Source organism: Chenopodium album, chromosome 17 (assembly GCF_948465745.1).
Source record: "Chenopodium album chromosome 17, dcCheAlbu1.1, whole genome shotgun sequence".
Classification (NCBI taxonomy): Eukaryota; Viridiplantae; Streptophyta; class Magnoliopsida; order Caryophyllales; family Amaranthaceae; genus Chenopodium; species Chenopodium album.
The window spans coordinates 40,042,815-40,064,261 of record NC_137850.1 but is presented as its reverse complement, the minus strand read 5'-3'; the positions used below and the strand labels follow the sequence as shown (position 1 = coordinate 40,064,261).

The window sequence follows — 21,447 nt, the reverse complement described above, 5'->3', positions numbered from 1 at the left end:
TTGTACAGCTTATTTTTGCTGTGGGATATTAGTATGTGCTACCATTTGTGCTAGAGTTATAAACTAGGAAAGGCTATTTGTCTTGGTAGAATTCCGCAAGACCAGGAATGGATTGGAATCTTCACACAAAGCTTGTAATAGACCAATACTCTGGTGCCTTTTCTCCTGCTGCGATAATAACCGAATAACACAATGATCATTAGTCAGTGCATTCATCTTTCAACATGTAGGACATAGGTATACAACTCCAGTGTCGTATGTTAGTATTGTGCACAGAGGGGTATGAAGACTATGAAGCGTAATGTCATGTTCATGTAGATTGAAGTATTATCCTCTATATAACTCATGACTTGTTCGGTCATTTTATAGGCAGTTATAATGTCTATAATAATAATTACAAGTTTATAAAGTAGGGTTTATATAAGAAGTATAATATTGTAGGATATAATCCATGATGTTTGTCTACCCTTTCCTTCATAAATTTTCATTAATATTGGTAATGCTAATTGCCAATATATATTCGCATAGAAAAGTACTTTATTACGAAAATTTGTATGAAACCTTCCACGGATTTTTATACCCTATCAAATTATGAACACTTGCATCCTAAGGTAACTTACCTTGTGAAGACTGAGGGGATGCTTGGCTTCTGAACCATATAAATGTGTGCATAGAGTCTGGAACAGCTGCAGAATCTCACTGATAGCCTTTCTCCTCTCATCCATGCTAACAAGCAACATCTTATTCATGTTTTCGGCTTCTTGTTCAAGTACGTCCAGTCTGTTATTCAGGATTTCCACAGGTGCTACAATATTTCTATTGCTGCCACTGCTACTACAACCTTCAGTACTCGTAAGAAAATTCGAGGAAGATTTTTCATCCATTATTGAGGACCCTGTTGTTGATTCATGCTACCACCTCTCTTTAATTCTTGTTTAGGAGAAACAACCGAGAGTCGGAGAAAGCGTGATACAAGAATCCAGGAAGTAAAAAAGCGGTGGTCTAAGGTAGATGTTACTAGAACTGCACCGCATATGATCAGAGGAATATTGTCTATATGCTAATTTGAAAGCTGCAAGCATTTGCGACTCTGTTTGCTGGCTGGCACCTTCACCTACTTGAGAAGGTGCAAAATTTGGCTGTATTTCAGCAGAAGTTTTGGCTGTATTTGATATGTGAAATAACAAAAGCTTTGAAATTTTACCCTTCTAAAGTTTTAACCAGTACTTAACCAAATTTTTCCTCAATAATTGAAAAAGTAAATCTTCAAGATAAGATTAAGTATCCATACAACTATACAAACCCTATATCAGCTATCTGATCAATTGTCCTCGAAAAAAATATGAAAAAAGAGAAGATTGGCTAAATTGGCCAAGCACATGTACTTGAACCCATAATGCAGCCATATGAGGTAAAACTTCTTTGAAGGCAAAGAAAAGGTAATATTGCAACCCTTGGAATAAATAGACGTGTCTATGTATAATCGATACATCAGATAAGATAACCTAAAGACGGAATTTGTTGAATGTGCATGTACCCCAGTGTATGCTATGGAGATACTGCCCTGAAGGCTGTTAGCTAAAAACTAATGATGCGTTTCACACTAGAAAAAAGAAATTGACAGCTTCACAATAACTTTTGTTTCTAAAAAAAAGAAGAAAAAAAAAAATCTAAAACCCAATTCAACGAAGCAACTAATCAGAAACACAGACTGGTTGCTTATCCGTTTGCTGTTGCATGATGAAGTGTTTCCATATCAATATACAGTTCACAGTTGTTCCACAACACATTCCAGCAATATCTGTTTCAGATGATTAATAAGTGCTTTCTTTCCAGTGCATGTTTAATCAACAGGAATCTCTACATCCATCTTCATGTCCGAATTTGCAAAAATCTGAGTATGACCAGAAAATTGTCAAGTTTGGATAAAGAACCGTGCAAAGAGGTTTAAGAGGCACAATCACACAGAATTCAGTAGCAAATAGATGCTGTCCACAGAATTCACTGAAGACAGTCCACGTGGTGCAAAGACACATGAGCTCCTATAATCTATACAAGGGTTTTTACAAATATACTGAACAAAATCAGCATAGAGTAACTCAAAAATATATTCTAAAGTTGCAGCAAAAGCTGCTCAAGTGTGACATCAAATACAAAAACTTCTATGTCATCAGCACAAACATTTAATATTGATATTAACAGTAACACTTAAATTTCAAATTTCCAACTATTCTATATTTCCTTCCAAGCAATCACTTTGCAGCTCCCACCTGTTTTCATTTTACATGAGCAAACATGGGGAGATACCATTACAGGGAGATACATCAACTTTGCATTGCTTGGTGTTTGGAATGTTCAGCACTATTCAAGACAAACACTAGGTGTCGGAGAGGAAGTTGAACTTCCTGACTCAAGATAACAGAGGATGCATATTTAGAATGCATTTTGTCAAGTTTCAGAGTTCATATTCAACAGTAATCAGTAGAACTTATCATGGACAGGAAAGGATCAAACATAATTACTTGAAAAAAACTTCATTTGTCAGCTCTTGGAAGGATTATCCAATAAAAAATATCTGTGAAAAGAAGCTTCCTACTTTTAGAGGTTAAAGCTGCCCTAACACTTTGTTTGGATTGAGAGAATTGGAAGGAAAGGAAGAGAAGAGAATAGAAGGGAATCATCCTCCTTTCTTTGGATATCTTTTGATAGGAGAGAAGGTAAGGGAAATGGAAGGATTCATTTTCCCTCCCTTTTTAATAAACCCAATCCTTCCAATGTTGGAAAGATATGGAGGGAAAATGTAACCTTACCTTCTCCCTCCCCTTCCATTCCTCCCCCTTCTTTCTTCTTCCCTCCCTTCCCTTTCTCTTTCACTTTGCTATCCAAACAAACCGTAAAAGAATAGATGCCTACAATGTCAAGGATGATAGAGAGGCAACATAGCTTAAACTGAAAACAGCATGGGGCTAACCAGCTAAATCATGGTAAGAAAGAACATAACAAAGGTAGGCCTATACATTATGAGAAGACTAATTTTTATAGCTTAATCAGCACAAAACTCTGTAAATAGCAAGCCATCATGGAGTTTTTATGGTTTCTCTTATTTTTGGCAATCTATTTTTGACATTAAAAAATAGAAGATCATGGAGGCTGTCATGAATAACCCTAGATGTTGCCGTATACCAATTAAAAAAATGATTATCTGATCAGCAACTCAAAAAAATTATTATCACCTTGAAGCACACTAGAGATGACATATCAATTCACGAGTTATTATGATATGATGTGGAATTGGGGATACATGAAATATAATATAGAGGCAACTTTGAGATGAGAAACAGCAATAAAGCTGAACTAACAAATCGTTGTCTCAGATTTATATGTTTGAATGATACCTTCACAAAATCATCCAGCATCAAATAAGACTCCCTTGTGTAGCCAGCTTCCTGCAATAATTGCGTCAACACTGCCTATGGCACAGAACACAAACAATTAGAGACAGAATGATGCTGCACTTACACATTCCACTTACACACGCATAGCATAGCCCACATACACGAAGCTTATACAAAGGGATAAAATCATAATATAGAGTCCAAGAGATTATCTTTTTGACAAAGAGTCCAAGAGATTATCAGCCATATGCTATATAAGAAAAATTTATATTATAAGAGTGACCATGAATGATGCAGCAAATAGTTTTTTTTTCATTCCACAATATTATCACAACTGGTGAAACAAGAATAACACACTTTTCATTTTTGAGTCTTGTTAAAAATAAATAAATAAATATTCTGGCTTAATAAATATTTAAATCTATGGAAATTTGACCATGTAGTATAAATGCATCAGATGGACATCTATTCTGGCACAAAATGCCATACACACACAGCTCATTTAACATTGACAATGTCAAAGATGGCACCAAGTAATGCCTAAGTAAAAAAATGAGGCTAATAATAGGCACATATTGGGCAGAAGTAAAGCCCATATCAATTAAATGAAGCAGAAACTGCTCTTATTTCTCTTATACTCATATTAGGCAAGAGACGAGGTTAACGCCCATGCTAAAATTAAAGGACCCACCCAATTGCCTCTTTCCTAATTTCAGTGTTGTGATGGATCATGAAGCAGAGCTGTAAATGGTATTCAGCACCTTGAAATTTGAGAGTTGAAGGGAAAACTTTAGGTGCAAAGAAATAGCAAAAATTAATGCTGAAAGGATTATTGCACCTAAATTCTGTGAGCACAAACTGGACAAAACCAAGCAAAGCAGGTTTTGTGCAGAATGACTTCTGAAGTCATTAAATTCTCATGGATGATCCAAAAAGATGGAAAAGCAACAACAATGCTAATATAATTTGTTGTCTGGATTGATGACGTCTTTCTTGTCCTTGTTTAATTGAATCAAAAGCGTTACTATTGAGCAATCTATCAACTAAATCAAATGGCGTAATATAAGCATCTTCTACTTTGATTTGTTGCAAAGCAACAACCAACCTATTCTTTACCCATATTTGTTAAAGTCCTTCCGCCATTACAGACATAATGCAACATTATGAAATCTTTATTTACAAGATAATATTTTTCCTATATTCTGGTGTACTTAGTGCTTGCTCGACATCTTATCACTATCTTGTGAGAGAAAGAGAGAGGGGGGGGGGGGGGGGGGGGGGTTACCCTACTCAACTAATGTCATTCATCAGCGGCTTTTTAAATACTAGGGCGGCTAACGCGCTTGTTACCCATGATCGGGATGTTCTTTCGATTTGGCGTTATGTTATAATTGTAGTTGTTAGTAGCGTTTAACAAACAATTTTTAGGGGTATAAATGTCCACACACTATTTTTAAGAGTAAAAAATATAAATAATTAACAATAATGAAGGAAAATATGTAATTAAACATTTTAGGGGCATAATCGTCTCAACACTACTCATAAAAGTGTGGTCATACTTTTAAAAGGGGTAAATACGTAAATAAACATTTTTAGGGGCCGTCTCAACACTATCCATAAGAGTTTATTCATACTTTTTAAAAGGTAGGGATTTCTACTTAACTACAATGGTCATCATGCAATGGAAAAGTAACTGGTTCAATAAAACAGGAAAAAAGTTCTGTTAAATAATATGTCGTTACTGTAGTCAACTATCTTTAGTAATTTTCACCATTGGAAATTTTACACAGGTCATGACATCTGTACCTAAGCCACATGAGCTCTCTATAAAAAGCAAAGAATGAATGTAGTTGTGAAACTGTCCATACCTCTCTTTGCTCAGCAGTCATAAATGAACCAGTCATATCACTGAGCACTTCTACAATGTCATTGAAAGTCACCTTCCCATTGCCATCCGAATCATAAACCCTGAAAATAACTGCAAAAGAGAAAAGAGAACTTGTTTACTATAGCTACTCACTGAAATTTGGAGCTTACACAAGTGTCATGTAACAAATTGTTATGTTGAAAGGGGCATTAATACAATTACCAGAGGAGAGTTAGATTCATTCCTTTAAAGGAGAAGAGGGAGAGAGAGAATCTACAAAATAATCACACATTAAGATAAGGTGATAGTCACTGATTAACTCAATGACTAATGACCTCAAATACTATAAAGCTGAAATAAATCTAACCATATTCTCAAATACTTAACTACACATCTGTAAACAAAAAGGATTCATCATTCTTTTTACTACTTTTCTTTTACTTCCTCAGTACATTTTAATTGCACCATTTGGGGTCTACAACATCTTATTTCAAAATTTGAGGTCTACTAAGCCACAAATTCTTGGCCTCACAGATGCAAAGTAAACAGAAGCTGGTTCCAGGAAGCAATAATGTTAACTGAGTCTTTGGCTCTTAGCTCTTTCTAAGTTTCTAGATTTATTGTCTAAAATTTATACAAAGGGCGCAAGATTGTTTACCTTAGCCATCCTTTATATGGGTGGAAGCTGTGGTATTCCCTTGGTGTCATTTGGTGTCATTCTAATTATGTATAATATCTTGACGATGAAAATCATTAGTCAACTTAGAAAACCCCTATGATATGTTGCCCCCCCCCCCCCCCAAAAAAAAAAAAAAACCTTCTTCTCAGAAAACAATATTTCAATCCATATGCAATCTTAAAGTAAACAAAACAGTCATACAGCCCATCACTTGCTTAAAATTAACACAATAAAACAGGATAGGCTGTTCAGCTAGCCATCGTATCCGGACTTTATTCCATTTACAAAGATTGAGATAAACTTAAGCAGCGAAACAATCAAAATTATGAAGTAGCACTCTTGCCTACAAAATGAAGATGACAACTAATCGAGATAACCATTAGCAACCCCCGACAGACATAAATTTATCAGATGAAAACTGAATACTTACGGGCAGCTTTCTGCTCAATGCTTGCTTTGGCACTAAATGCAGATAAGAATGCAACAAAATCCTTAAAATTTAAACCATCAACCATCTTCAGCAACCTCTGCATAAAAACACACCACAAATCCATAACATCAATTCGGCTAAAAATCCTAATTTAGTTATTTCATAACAGGCAATAAGAGTTTGATCTCAAAATCTACACACTCAATACCTGAGCTAAAGGGTTCATCGCGAACTCCGGCACAGACATAAACTCATCAGATGAAATAAAACCTTTCGCAGTCCGATCAAGTTGACAAAATCTTTGATACAAAGAAACTATCTCTTGCTGATTGACTATATTAAAACAAAAGCATATATCATATTTCATTGAATCATGACAAAATTTAGCAATCCACAAAATATAATCAAAATAAACCTCATACATAATTTATTGCAGTGTTCTTGAACTTCTTCAATATCATATTGGGTAAGCGTCGATGGAGCATTACCCATTTGCTTCCTTCTCAATCTGTGATGATTAATTAAGCAAATAATTAAAAATAAAAATAAAACCCACTAATTATCATCGAAAAATTCACAAGAAATTCTTAAAGTTGAATAATCAGAAATTAATAGAAACCCTTCAATTAAAACCCATGAAATGAAAATCGAGATTTACTAAAAACAGCAATTCCTCAGGATTGTATCAATAAAAAATGTCGTTGAAATTGAGGTAAAATGAACTTAACCAATATTTTACAGAATTGGGACTTTGTAGAGAAGAATTGTAATCAAAAGCTTCTATTTTGGAGAAATCGAGAGGTACTCTGATATTTGTTGATTGGAAATTTTTGTGGGATGATACCAAAATTGCTGGGAAATTCGTTGATGAAAGTTGTAGGTGAAATTTGTATGATGAAGTTTGAGGGTGATTTACCTGTATCTCAATGCAGTTGACTGAGTGTGCAACCGTGAAAAAGATTACAGAAACGCCTGGTACTAGTTTCCCACCACCAGTCTACCCTTCTACACACCAACGCCTCCTAAAGATTACGGTCGATTGCACTCATCGTCGATTTACTTGTACCAAGGAAGGGTATGATTTTAACTTTTAAGGGCCACCGTAATTTTGTTTACGAGTATGAACTAATCTAAACTTTTTTTTTTCTTTTTTCTTTTTTTTTACAATGAGTATTAATAAAGAAAAACTGAAAACAAAGACAACCAACAAACTAGATTAAGCAAAAACACTTGCGAGCAAACTTTATCCGAGTCAAGTCGGAGTACTTGAAGTCCACACTAGGCCCGCGATCACGCTTTGCACCTACACGAACTACCGACAACCTGCAGATGATTTAAGTCGAACCGTCAAAGAATTTATTTTCCTAAACCGTGGATGAGAAATAGACTGTTGTCGACGAACTGGTTGACTCGAAGACTTGGCACCTGAATGCAAAGAGGAAAACTTAAAACTGAAATCACTAACTTCTCCCACCAACTCCTGTAAATCCATCTCTTCCATATGACTTTCAACGTCAGAAAAAACAGTCATGCACTCTGAACTAATCTGAACTTATTTTATCTTATATGATTTGATTTGAATTTATAGTCCTTTTTAGCTAGTTAATATTATATATGAAAGTTGTTTTTTCAACATTAAGCGATAAATCATGATCACAAAATCTTATATGTAGCTGGTCATACGGTGTGATAAATGTTATGGGGGTTACTCGTTCAGCTTTACAGGGGTTACTCGTTCAGTGCTATAGTGGTTACTTAGGGGTTACTCGGTCACTATTACGGGGGTTATTTATTCAGTGTTATAGGAGTTACTTTATTCTTTTATAAGTGCTCACATGATGGGGTCAGCCGCACACAAGACGCACTGAAACATGATTTGCAATAATACTAAATATTTTCTTTCTAAAAATAAAAAACCCAAATATTTAGCATAAAAACACGAGAAAATACAAGTTTATCACCTTGAAGAGGCAAAATATTTAGCTACACCCAATTGTTGATAAATTATTACTAAAATGTCATGTTGACTAGTCTTTACGATTTTATTACTTATAAATGAAATTTATTTAAGTGGGGCTCTTTCTTTAAAAGACATGTACACCAATTGATATACAACAATCTATAGATTAAGTGGGTTCAAGAAAGTCAAAGTCAAAGTCAAATAATTAAGGTTATAAATCTATGCTCAGATAAGTATTAAGCTACTAATTATCACAATACTTAATCAAATTTCTAAAATTCTACAACTATTATAAGGTTTTCCTTTTTTTTTTTTTTTACAAAACTTACCTTTGATATATAGATTGTTGACTCGTATAGTTGTATACTCGTTGAAATCTACAATTAGAATTAGAATGCAATTAAAATAAATCAATACAAGGTATTTAATTTCAAAAAAATACTTGCAGGTTGCCGCACTCATAGCTCAGGGTACAACACAAGAAGGGGAAATTGAAATTGTTAGATAAAATTGCAAAAGGGAAAAATTGTGTCAAGTTGTGTATCTATTGATTTGATGTAAAGAGTTAAAATTTATGGGTAATTGGAAAAAATACTAAATACTACGTATTTCATAAGTTTACTTAGGTTTTTGGGAAATTTTCATTGGTACACTCGTGGTTTTGACTTTTCCCATTGATACACTCCAAAATTTTTGCCTTTTCATCGGTACACCCATGGTTTAGTCTTTTTCCCAACTGTGACTAACACCGTTAAAAAGTATTTCATTAAGTTAAAATAATTAAGGAAAAGACTATAATACCCCTTTTAAATATCTAATGTCTCAATTTGCGTGTCGAAAATTGTTCGGTTAAAGTTTTGGAAGTCATGTTAGTCTTTAAGGATCCAAACCTCGAAATTAGCAAAAAAAAAATAACGCAAATGTCTCATGTGCATGTCAAAAAAGTCTTGGTTTACGTGCTATTATTTTTTTGTGATAGTCATTGTTCGATTAATGTTTTAGGGGTCATTTTGACCCTTTAAGGGTCTAAATCGAACTCGAAATTGTCAAAAAATTAACGAAAATGTCTCGTTTTGCGTGTCATGACAAAACAAAAAAGAAATATCATTACGTGCGAAATGAGATATTTTTGTTAGTTTTTGACAATTTCGAGTTTGATTTAGACCCATAAAGGGTCAAAATGACTCCTAAAACCTTAACCGAACAATTATTATCACAAAAAAGTAATGGCACGCAAATCGAGACATTTTTTGACACGCATATGAGACGTTTGCGTTTTTTTTTTGCTAATTTCGAGGTTAATTTGGATCCTTAACAATTAGGACTCCCAAAACTTTAATTGAACAATTTTCGACACGCAAATCGAGATATTAGATGTTTAAAAGGGGTATTATAGTCTTTTCCTTAATAATTTTAACTTAATGAAATACTTTTTAACGGTGTTAGTCACGGTTGGGAAAAAGACCAAACCATAGGTGTACCGATGGGAAGACAAAAATTTTGGAGTGTATCAATGGGAAAAGTCAAAACCACGGGTGTACCAATGGGAATTTCCCTAGGTTTTTTTATACTTTCCCTTTTTTTTTTTTTTTTTTTTTAGTGGGTTCAATGTACTATGGACTTATTCTCTTCGGCTTAAGTTTAGTTAAATTCAGTTCCTAATTTCCTTCTCTCATAAACAATTTAGTTCAGTTCAATAAATCAGAAGAAGTCTAAGTTTTACGGTATATTTTTTTCTTTGCCTAATAATAAATTGACACCTGTACAGAGTTTTAGAAATCCAAGCGGGGTCATTTGACCCCCCACTCTCTACTACATAAATCCGCCAATCAGCTTGCATCTTCTTATAATACTCGTACTCACTAGTCACTTCAAAAGAATGCAAGACTATTCACTAAACCATCATGTAGCTATTTCACATACAAGCATACAACCCCAAATGAGACTATTCAATTTGTAGCCATTTCAATCCAATCAAGCTCAGCTTGACGCAAGGGTAATGACTAAAACTTCTAACTTTGATATTAGAGGTTCAATATCTAGTGCCAAATTGCCAATGTACCATGGAATACATGTACATTGGAAACAAAGTTGAGATTAACAATCATTAATTAACAAAAATAATCACAGCTTAGCTAAATAGAAGGCTCGTTTATAGCAATCATAAGCCGGCCACTTCGGGTCAGATCAACTTCTGGTAGTTTATATTACGGGGTATAGGATGGATGTGTGTCTGTCAACGGTGTAAGGGTATGTTGGTAAATTCCTTTACTAATTGTTGGTACATTGATAAATTATACTCCCTCCGTCCCTAAATTACATTCTTGTTTGGAAATTTACACGGGAATTAAGGAGGAAAGAATAAGACAAATAATAATAATTAGATAATGTAATGGGAAGTACAAAACATTAAATAATATTTTCGAATAAAACAAAGATAGATTAGTGATTACTCATGACATGTCATCAATCCTTTGAAAAAAAAAGATCAAACACATGCTCCTAATTGAAAATTTTTAACCAATCATATTCATTGTAATTTGACACAAGGATTCTGAAAAATTAAAGGCTGAAAAAGTACATTAGCCAACCAAACATTAAAAGTGGAATGTAAATACATTAATTATACATTAAAAGTACAACTGAAAAAGAGAGTGTATTTGGGATATTTTTTTTAAAAAAAAAAAACTTACTAAAAAATAGAAAGGTGGAATGTAATTTTGGAATACCCAAAATAGAAAGGAGGAATGTAATTTAGGGACGGAGGAAGTACCAAATTGCAATTCATCTAGGCCCTGTTCTTTTGAGCTTCTGGGCAGAGCAGATTTCAGCAGAGCAGAGCAGAGCAGAGCAAAGTAGAGCCGAGCAGAGCAGAGCAGATTTCATTAATATTATTATTATTATTACTAATATTATTATAATTACTAATATTATTATTACTATTACTATTATTATTATTATTATTATTATTATTATTATTATTATTATTATTACTACAATTATTATTATTACTACTGCTGCTGCTGCTGCTGCTACTACTACTACTACTACTACTACTATAATCATTAAATTTTATTATTAAATATTAATTATAATTAATAATATTTATATTATTAAATATTAATTATATTATTATTATTAATATTATTATTATCAAATATTAATTATGTTATTATTAATATTATTATTAAATATTAATTATATTATTATTAATATTATTATAATTAAATATTAATGTTTAATAATATTATTATTATTAAATATTATATATTATTATTATTAAATATTAATTATTTATTATTATTATTAAATATTAATTATTATTAAATATTATTTATATATTATTATTATTAAATATTTATTATTATTATTAAATATTAAATATTATTTATATATTATTATTATTAAATATTAATTATATATTATTATTATTAAATATTTATTATTATTATTAAATATTATTTATTTATTATTATTAAATATTAATTATTATTATCATTAAGTATTAATTATTTATTATTATTATTATTAAATATACATTATTATTATAATAATTCAATATTAAGTATTAATTTTAAGCAGAGCAGAGCAGATTGAAGCAGAGCAAAGCAGATTTCAGCAGAGCAGAGCAAAGCAGAGCAGATTTCAACAGAGCAAAGCAGCTCTAAAGAACGGGGCCCTACTTTGTTTTGGTTTGTTTACTTTTATCGAGGGAGTATGTATGGTTGAATTGCATCGATTTCGCAGGAACGCAGCTGAGTGGAAAACCTCCAAAAACATCAACCACCGTACCCCTTACCCCAACTCCTCCGCTTTCTTTCCCTGCAAATTTTCTCTCTCCTCGCTTTTCTATCGTCCAAAATTTCAAGCAATTTTATCACAACTCAAGATCATCTTAATCAAGTCACTTTTCATTCAATTCTCCCTATTTCTACACTTGGGTCAATCTCCAATTTTTCTGGGTATCATCAATTTCTCTCTCTTCCCCCCTAATCTGATCACTCTTTTCTTCCCAAAAAAAGAAATTTAACCAATTTCAATCTTTTTTCTTTGTGGGTCCGTTGATTTTGAGAAATTTAAGTCAAAATTCGAACTGGGTGTTTGCAAATTTTGGATTTTTCTTGTTAATTTGGTGTTTTTAGGGTTGATTGAAGAATTAAAAGAGGGGAAGAAGAAGATGGATACGAGCAGAAGAGCAGTGGAATCATACTGGAGGTCTCGGATGATCGATGCAGCTACTTCTGATGAAGATAAGGTCACACCTGTTTACAAATTGGAAGAGATTTGTGAGCTCCTAAGATCTTCTCCCTCTGGTATAGTGAAGGAAGTCTCTGAATTTTTGTTAAAAAGGCTTGATCACAAGAACCCTATTGTTAAACAGAAGGTATAATTTATGCATCAATTTTTGTTTGATTGACATTTTGGTAGATCTAGTTGTGTGAAATTGTTTGTTTTAAGTTCATGATGTGTGTTGAACCTTTGTTTTGTTTTGTTTTGATTCTGCTGCTTTTGTCGACGGTACTAGTTTGGTGATTAGTTTTGAACAAAGGGATCATGAAGTAATCTCCAATTTAGAGTTAGAATTAATGATATTAATAATTTAATATTGATGTCATGAATGAGATATTGTATGGTAGATTTTGTTGTATTGCTATTTGGTGATGGTAATTTTATCTGTAATTGATGTATTTATAGGCTTTAAGGCTGATAAAGTATTCAGTTGGGAAGTCAGGTGCAGAATTCAGGAGAGAAATGCAAAGGCATTCAGTGGCTGTGAAACAGCTACTTCATTATAAGGGGAAACCTGATCCTCTGAAAGGAGATGCTTTGAACAAAGCTGTGAGGGAAACAGCTCAAGATGCTCTTTCGGCCATATTTTCGACAGATGACAACAAACCGGCTGCTGCGAGTGAGGTAACCCATAAGAGAATGGAAGGTTTTGGGAATACGAATTATGTGATGCCACCAGAAGAGAAGAAGTCATTTATTAGTGAGGTGGTTGGTATTGGAAGTGCTTCCTTAAAGCAAGGACTGAGTACCTTGGCTCAGGCGCATTCTCAGTCGTTCAAAAAGAATGATACTGGCAGTTATAGGGGTCCGACACTGAATAGGTCATTGACCGTTGAATCGGACCACCCAGACAGGTATGATAAAATGAGTTATCATGGTGGTGGTCAGAGTAGTTCGTCTATTTCAAGGAATGCGACTTCTGGACCTTGGGGACAAGATTCAAGGACTGTTGCCTCAGAAGCGACCAATACGGATTCTAATTCAAGTTATGGTGAGAGTAAGACACGGGAAGAGAGGTTTCTAGAGACAATTGTGACATCTGGTGGTGTGCGGCTGCAACCTACACGTGATGCTTTGCAAGCTTTCTTGGTAGAGGCCTCTAAGATGGATGCATTGGCTTTAAGTCGAGCACTTGAATCGAAACTTCAGTCTCCTAATTGGCAGGTATTTTCTTTATTTTCATGTTTTCGGTCTGGATATTTTTTTTTAAAAAAATTTAATTTTTAATAAAGTATGTATCTTGATTTAGTTAAACATGACACACTTTGTATTTTTTTATGATCTGTTGATCAGGGTTAACCAAACCATCAATATGGTGAAATGGCTCTACGCATCCTCCTTTCTATATATTATTTTTTGTTGGGTGTGGGGGGAGTGGTAAAGGTAGGAATATGAAGCTTTTTTTAGAAATTGCTGGGACAGTTTCCTTTTATCCTTAATTATAAGATGCATTAAGTGGCCTGCTTGAATTTGATGATTATGTTCTGTTATGTGATGTTTTATGCCGTCTGTGGATCATAGTACTACCTGTAATTAATTATGCTCTTGCCAAACACTGTAAACCAGACTCTTGATTCATCTAGCTGTCAATTGTTTCCTCTATTAGTCAAAGACGGATGCATTTTTGTAAAACTAAAAGACAATGAACTGATTTTGAATGGTGAAGGGTAGATTTATGGTTTGATCTCTGAGACGTTATTTTTATGGGTTTTACTATCTTTTTCAGGTTCGAATGAAAGCAGTTTGTGTCCTTGAAGCAATTTTGAGAAAAAAAGATGATGAGAATTTTGCTGTTGTTGCCTATTACTTTACTGAACACGTAGATTTGGTAACCAAATGTTCCGAGTCCCCTCAATCTTCATTGAGAGAGAAGGCAAATAGAGTAAGTCTTTAAATTTCCAAATTATTAGCCATATTTTTTGCTTGACTCGAGATTTTTGCTTTTCCTGTTATTGTTGTTTGTCTTATCATTAATGGCAATTTAGAAAAACCCCAAATGCAAAGATCATTGTCCTTGTTCATTAGATATGTTATGCAATCTCTTTACAACAGTTCACCCTATCGAGCGTCTCCACAAGTGGATGGACTTAACAATCTTTGTTCCTTCTTTAGTCCATTACTCATTAGATAATTCTTTGACTTCATTTTTTATGAGTTCATGTGATTTTTGAAGCACAAAACATCTTTGACTTTGCTGAAAAGGTATAGTGTAAATGTTTTGATGTGCTTATCACTGAACAAAATGCATCTAAAGTGCTTCCTGGAAGTTGAAATGTTTCGGCTTTTCATAATTTCCAACATGCTCTTGGCTCAAAGGAATATAAATCTTTGATTCGAGCTAACCTAGTATCTCACTAGAAATTTCTCCCTCTCTGACTCTATGGCCCTTGCCTAGCACATCTGCCATTATTGCTCTCTCAGTGGTTAGAGTCTGTAGACAGTCTGGGCTTTATATGAATACTGAACCATTGGGATTCTATTTAAGAAGTCAACAATGGGCCAGGGGCAATAGGTATAATCGTAGTGTTTATTTATGGGCTATGGGCAACAACTTTTATATTTTATTCTATTCAATGATTCCCTGTTTCCTAGCTTTGCTGTTTCCCCATTCTCGTTCCTGTTATCATTCTTGTTCTTGCTCTCTAATCTGTGCTACATATTTTAGGTATCATTCCTGTCCCTGAATACACTTTGCACTTTTCTTTTTCTTCGGTTCTAGAATACTCTTTATAGTCCTAACACACTCCATTTTAGAAATGATCCCACTAAAAAAAAAAAAAAAAAAAAAATCCACACCCTCATTCATTCAATAATCAAATATACTTTTTCAGATCAAATAACAATCGATAGCCACACAACAACTTATTGTCTAAAGCTTTGTCATGATTAGTGTCAAAAGTATTATGGGAAAGAGGGAGTGTATAATTTTAGTGAAATAAATAGATTACAAACTTTAATCATGTGTATGAGAGTTAACCATAAAGTACTTTATCGAGCTTGCAGGCTTGCCAGGAGCATTAATTTTTTTATTTTTTTATTTTTTTACTGGCAATAAGTGTTCTTTTTTTTTTTTTTTTTTTCTTCTTTTTTTTTTTCCCACTTGGTTGGTTATGTGGATGCTACTGGATCTTGAATTGTATCAAGGGACAATGTTATCATCTTTACATTCCAGATGGCTATATTGAGCATTCTTAAGCACGCAAGACAATTATTGCATATTACCATTGATTAATGGAACTCCTAGGATTCATTGTAAGTTTGTAGTAACTCTATACTTTAGTGTAAGCAATTCTAAAATGGGGAAACATCCAGCATTTGATAAATATTAAGAAACTCAGAGGGGGAACATTAAGCAATTTATCAAGAGAACATGTACTGAGTTGGATTTTGACATGCTATTTATTTTTATTTTTAATTTTTTTTTTAGGTAGTAAGAAATATATTTATAAGGCAAAAAGCTGTACAAAGACAATGGGGCATACCCCTGAGGCTTAGATCCAACAAGGCCTAAGAGCACCAAGCAACAACTACAAACCAGCACCTACATTACATTCCTATTTTGAGCCTATGAAACCATTTACAATCCTTTACAAGCCATTTTCTATCAATTAATCTCTTTACCCTCCAAACTATATCTGTTTTAATCTTCTTTGCTACACCTTCAGGTCGACACACTGCCTTTTGCCAGAAAGCTACATTCCTGGCATGCCATATATGATAGACTAATGCAGCCAGAATTGCATAGCCTACCTGCCTCTGTTTTCCAGCTTTAAAGCTCTTGCCCCAAATTTTCCAAGCTCTCTGAATTCCTGCAGCAGGGAAGCTGGTCATTCCCAGCCATTGCAGTATGTATTGTAAGCAAAGCCTGGTGTAAGAACGGCTGAAAAACAAATGTGTTTCTGTCTCTCTTTCATTTCCACACAGCAAGCAGATCTCCTCATCACAGATTCCAAATTTATGCAGCTTGGCTCTTGCTCTCAGTCTTTCATGGATAGCAATCCATGCGATAAAAGAGTGTTTTGGAACATTCAACTTGTTCCAAACCCACTTTGTCCAGTGGCATCTAGTTTGCTCACCTTCTCTCAGCCATTTGTAGCAATTTGCAATCAAGTATTTGCCACTTTCCCAGTTGTTCTGCTCAAAATCAGCTTTCAATCTATCCTTAACCCTGCATAACATCTTCCATCCCCAACTAGCATTGGTGGGAGCATTGTTGACTTGCTATTGCCGCTTGAGCAATAGAGAACAAATTATTTGAGGAAAATGAGAAAGAAGCAGGGTTGAAGGTGATGGTTAAATGACAAGATTAATGTTTGAAAAATAGCCCATCAATGGTGGATTCTGAGAAATCTAATAGATTAGAGAAATAGAAAGAGGGGAAAAAATGAGAGGATTTAATGAATTAAGGAGCAGTTAGAGTGGGAAGAAAGCCTCATCATTGATGACCATCTTCCCATCAATGGTGTAAAGAAATGGTAGAGATTGAAGTTGTGGGGTTAGACTTAGAGTTGTATATTGAGAGAGAATTGGGACTGGGAAATGACAGCTGTTTGAAGATAATTTGAAATTCTTGGTGATGGCCCTTCAGCCATTCTAATGACTGCATAGTATTCATCCAATTCCGGAACATATTTTGATATGGATTTCCAAACAGGTTATTTGTGTCTCTGTCTCTGTTCCTTGAGAAAATATAGGGATTAGGGTCTTCTTGTACTACTTGGATATCATACTTGACCTCTGCTAGACTCATTTCCTCCTTTTGTTCACCTCTATGATCCTGTCTCCACAGCTTGTACATACATACAAAAGTCATATTTTTTTTCTCCAACTTGAGCTCTCAACTTCTCATTCACTTGGATTTTATTGCAACTATCATCAAAGACCCAGCCTTATTTCATCCTTGTTAAATACCTGATCTACCATATCATTGACACGTGATTAAAAGAAGAGAAATTAGGGAAAAAAGCTCACATACTTTTCACTCAAGTAATGCTCAACATCCAGATTCCAGATCAGCTGAACTAAGTTCCCTTAATGGGTTTTTTTTTTCCCTTTCCTGATTCAGGGATATTGCTGTCGCTTTTACCTTGGAATTTAACTGGAGCAAGGGAGGAGAGGGCATGAATGAAATGTGGTTCTTGTGCATATTGATATTCGATTGTCGTTGTGTTAAATGGTTCTTATTGGTTTAAAACTAGAATTTCCATAGTATATTGAAATTCACAATTGGGGGTTCCTTTGCATTGGACTGTCCAATATAAACCTATTATGTCACCTGGAAATTTGAAACAGAACATATCAACCAAACACCTAAAATGTGAAGAATCAAGAACCAGTTCTGATATCCCAACTGCCTTGCCCCCCCCCCCCCCCCCCCCCCCCCCTCTTTCCTTTCCTTTTCCTGAAATACACGAAAACAAAAGCTTAAATAAGCTTATGTACATCAGTACTTGTTTATGTTTTTGGTATACTCCTTTTTTTCAGTATGTTCCAAATTTATGTTCAGAAATTTATACGTTCAATATTCATGCATTTGATGTCTGATTAAATTCATGAAATTATAGGTCTTAAGTCTCATTGGTGGAGAGAAGACTGGAAACTCTTCAGAAAAGCCTACAAAAATTGAGAGAACAGTGGTTGAGATGCCTGACCTGATAGATACGGGGTATGGTGATTTGCTTGGAGAAGAGCCCAAGGAAAGCCAAGATGAGCAATTTGTTGCAAGCAAGCCATTGTCATCCTCTCTCTTTATTGATGATTTATTTGGGGATAGTAGAGGTAACGATTTGAGTAAGAGTGACCTAAGAACTGACGATGATCCATTTGCTGATGTCTCTTTTCATACGGGTGAGGACAAAGACCAGGGAAGCGACCTCTTTGCTGGCATGACTGTTGGAGAAACTTCTAGTACTGTTGAAGCACCAAGGAATGGTGGTCCTGATCTTTTTGATATATTTGGGTCCTCGGAACCTCTGCAGAGTCAAGGGAGTCACACAGACAACGTTAACAACCTAATGGCAGGCTTATCCATTAGTGGAAATGGCTCAGTGACAAATGAGAAAACAATGTACCCCACAGCATTTGCTGAATCAACATTTCCCGGTTCAAATTTGAATCCTGCTTCCCAAGGGCTAAATGATTCTCTTAGCAGTGGGTTTGATCCCCTGAAAGCTACCGCTAATGCAAATACCCTTCCTATGGGATCTATCCCATACAATATGCCTCCTGGAATGTTATATAATCAGTTTTATCCTGCAGCTCAAGTTAATTATGGTGCAATGGGTGGGTTTCTTGCTCAGCAGCAGTTTATGGCAGCTATGGCCAACTTACAGTCTATAGGTAACATGAATCCCAATAATCTTGCTGGTGGTAATTTGGCTGGAACATTGGGAGGAGATGCTTCTGCTCTTCCTGATATATTCAACGCAAACATGCCTGCTCAAGCACCTACTGTCATAATGAATGCTCCGAAAGAAGAGACAAAAGCGTTTGATTTCATCACGGTAAGAATAGTTTTATTTTGTTTTTATATGCAATAATTATTTTTTTCTTGTTGTGCTTTGGTTTCTACCTTTTACCCCTGTTTCTGTGTATACCTCTTTTTGAAGATTCTGTGTGTTTATTCTACATTTTTCATCCTCTGAAGATCAGCAGAATTCATCCTTTTGGATGATGAGAGGTGAGAAAGAGTTGGGTAGTTATGCCCAACATCTATTGTATATTCTGCCATTTGGTTTACCTCCCAAAAAACAGAGATGGATGAAAAAAGAGTCAAACCCTGCAAATTCACCTCTTTATCACAACTAATATTGTTACACACCCTTTTAATAGGAACTTGTGGAAATAGTGCACAAGCTCACTCATTCCACTACCATTTCCTTTTATACCAAGAAAACTAGCCTTTTAGGCCTCCCTCTATGACCTAGGGCCTTAGCCTGGAAAAATTCTAATACTGGAACAGAGGGCTTAAAAACCAGCCAAACTAAGGTTACCCTTTTAGCCCTCCCTGTCTAATTTCTTTGAGCAACTTTTTTCAGAACAGGTTTTTAACAAGTGTTGCATGATTTGCGTAGCCATATATAGCTGTTAAATTGAATGCCAGAAATCTGGGAACAAATATGAGAAGTTAATATTTTGACTAGTGAAACATTTACAAGATATTGTTGTAGCCTTTACGTAGACCTTTTCATTTCCCAGTTTACCAACACAATGTCCTCTCAAGTGTTCTCTAGTCTGCTGGTGTTTTAAAACTGGCTGGCATAGGGATAGATCATAGAATACTAAGTTTCATTACTTGGACATCTGTCAATACAATCCAATACTACGGGGTATTTTTAATAAGGTTTTCTGATTTGAGTTCAAATACTTCGTATGAAAATTTTGATCTTTGAGTTATCAACAAGACGACAATCTTGTATCTTTTTGAGTCCTTAATGTGTGGCTTTTGAAAGATAATATGGATGACAGAATTGCCAATAAATTATTTTAGGGCTGCTCCAATTTTACTTATTGCACTTCCTCCATTCTCCTTTAGTTGCAACGTTAGGCAAATTGCGCTATTCATGTTCTCCCATTTGACCACCTTTGTTGATTTATATGTTGGGCAAAATATTATAGTGAGATCTTGTTACTTCGTCTCAATTTATATTCACAACATCAAATTTACATATTTTTTACTTAGGTATAATTAGAGAAAGGGTTGATAAAAGCATTGGCAAGCGTGGAAGTAAAAATGTTACAACTAAAAGAGAACATAGGAAATAGTTATTTTGTTAATTATTATTACGAATTTGGTTAACACTTCTATGCTCAACATGTTGCCTTATTTTGTTTTAGACTCCCTTACTATCTCCTGTCAGTTACATTTTCAAGACCATTCATTATAGGTTTTTTATGTTTGTTGGTAAGATACTACATACCCTTTCTCTATTATACTCCGTGTATTAGTTTTTCTGTGGGTAATTTAAATCCTGTATGGAGATTGAAGATGTTTACTGTTACAAGAATGGTTGTCATTATGGTTCACATTTGAAATTAAGTAAATGTTTTGTGGATTTATTTTCCTTACTTAGATTTGGTCATCTTTGTGTATCAAATTGATCAATGTGTGTTGCTCTATAATATGACAGGATCATTTGACACAAGCGCGTGATCCTAAGAGGGTATTGTAGTTCACTGATTCAAAGGGAAGACTACTGGATTCATTCTGACAAAACAATGTTGTTATTCGACGCCGCAAATTACTCAAATCGCCCGCAAATTATGAATGAATTTACGTTATTACCCCCAATCTCTAACTTAACCTCTTTCTCTCTCCTCACTTAAAATCACCACCACCACCACCCAACACCACCACCGCCACTGCCACCAACGTAAAACAACATCCACCACTTTAAATCACCACCACCACCGCTTTATTTTTTTTCGCCGGAAAAGTAGACGAACCGTCCTGTCTAGGCGGTTCAACCATGGTCAAACAGCCTAGGGAAAACGGTTTGACCGTGGTCAAACCGCCCAGGCTAGGCGGTTCGACCGTGGTCAAACCGCCCAGGCTAGGCGGTTCAACCATGGTCAAACCGTATTGCCTAGGCGGTTTGATCGTGGTCAAACCGCCAAAAAAAAAACGGTTTGACCACGGTCAAACCGCCTAGGCAATACGGTTTGACCATGGTTGAACCGCCTAGCCTGGGCGGTTTGACCACGGTCAAACCGTATTGCCTGAGCGGTTTGACCATGGTCAAATCGCTTTTTTAGGGCGGTTGGAGCATTTTCCGGCAAAAAAAAATTATTTAGTCATCCGCAGTGGAGATGCGACATTTGGGGGGT

At 34.9% G+C, this 21,447-nt stretch overlaps 2 protein-coding genes across 4 annotated transcripts; one reads left to right on the top strand and one right to left on the bottom strand.

The window, feature by feature from the left end:
• Nucleotides 1–1,433: 1,433 nt before the first annotated feature.
• On the bottom strand, nucleotides 1,434–7,510 carry LOC145587954 (uncharacterized). Of its 3 annotated transcripts, none has more exons than XM_081644599.1 (7): nucleotides 7,288–7,510; nucleotides 6,794–6,879; nucleotides 6,580–6,704; nucleotides 6,372–6,468; nucleotides 5,264–5,373; nucleotides 3,396–3,470; nucleotides 1,434–1,894 (listed from the first exon to the last, which is right to left on the bottom strand). In XM_081644599.1, the coding sequence occupies exons 2-7, from the start codon at nucleotides 6,861–6,863 to the stop codon at nucleotides 1,844–1,846; spliced, it is 528 nt and encodes a 175-aa protein (XP_081500725.1). In that variant the 5' UTR covers nucleotides 6,864–6,879; nucleotides 7,288–7,510; the 3' UTR covers nucleotides 1,434–1,843. The 3 variants fall into 3 exon arrangements, with proteins under 3 accessions (XP_081500725.1, XP_081500727.1, XP_081500726.1); XM_081644601.1 differs by lacking the exon at nucleotides 7,288–7,510 and adding an exon at nucleotides 7,100–7,126; XM_081644600.1 differs by lacking the exon at nucleotides 7,288–7,510 and adding an exon at nucleotides 7,032–7,046 and having other exon boundaries at nucleotides 6,794–6,880.
• Nucleotides 7,511–12,057: 4,547 nt separating this feature from the next.
• Nucleotides 12,058–21,129, top strand: LOC145589680 (protein MODIFIED TRANSPORT TO THE VACUOLE 1-like). Its single transcript, XM_081646359.1, has 5 exons — nucleotides 12,058–12,715; nucleotides 13,027–13,785; nucleotides 14,348–14,503; nucleotides 18,186–19,124; nucleotides 20,751–21,129. The coding sequence occupies exons 1-5, from the start codon at nucleotides 12,509–12,511 to the stop codon at nucleotides 20,790–20,792; spliced, it is 2,103 nt and encodes a 700-aa protein (XP_081502485.1). The 5' UTR covers nucleotides 12,058–12,508; the 3' UTR covers nucleotides 20,793–21,129.
• The last annotated feature ends 318 nt before the right edge of the window (nucleotides 21,130–21,447 follow it).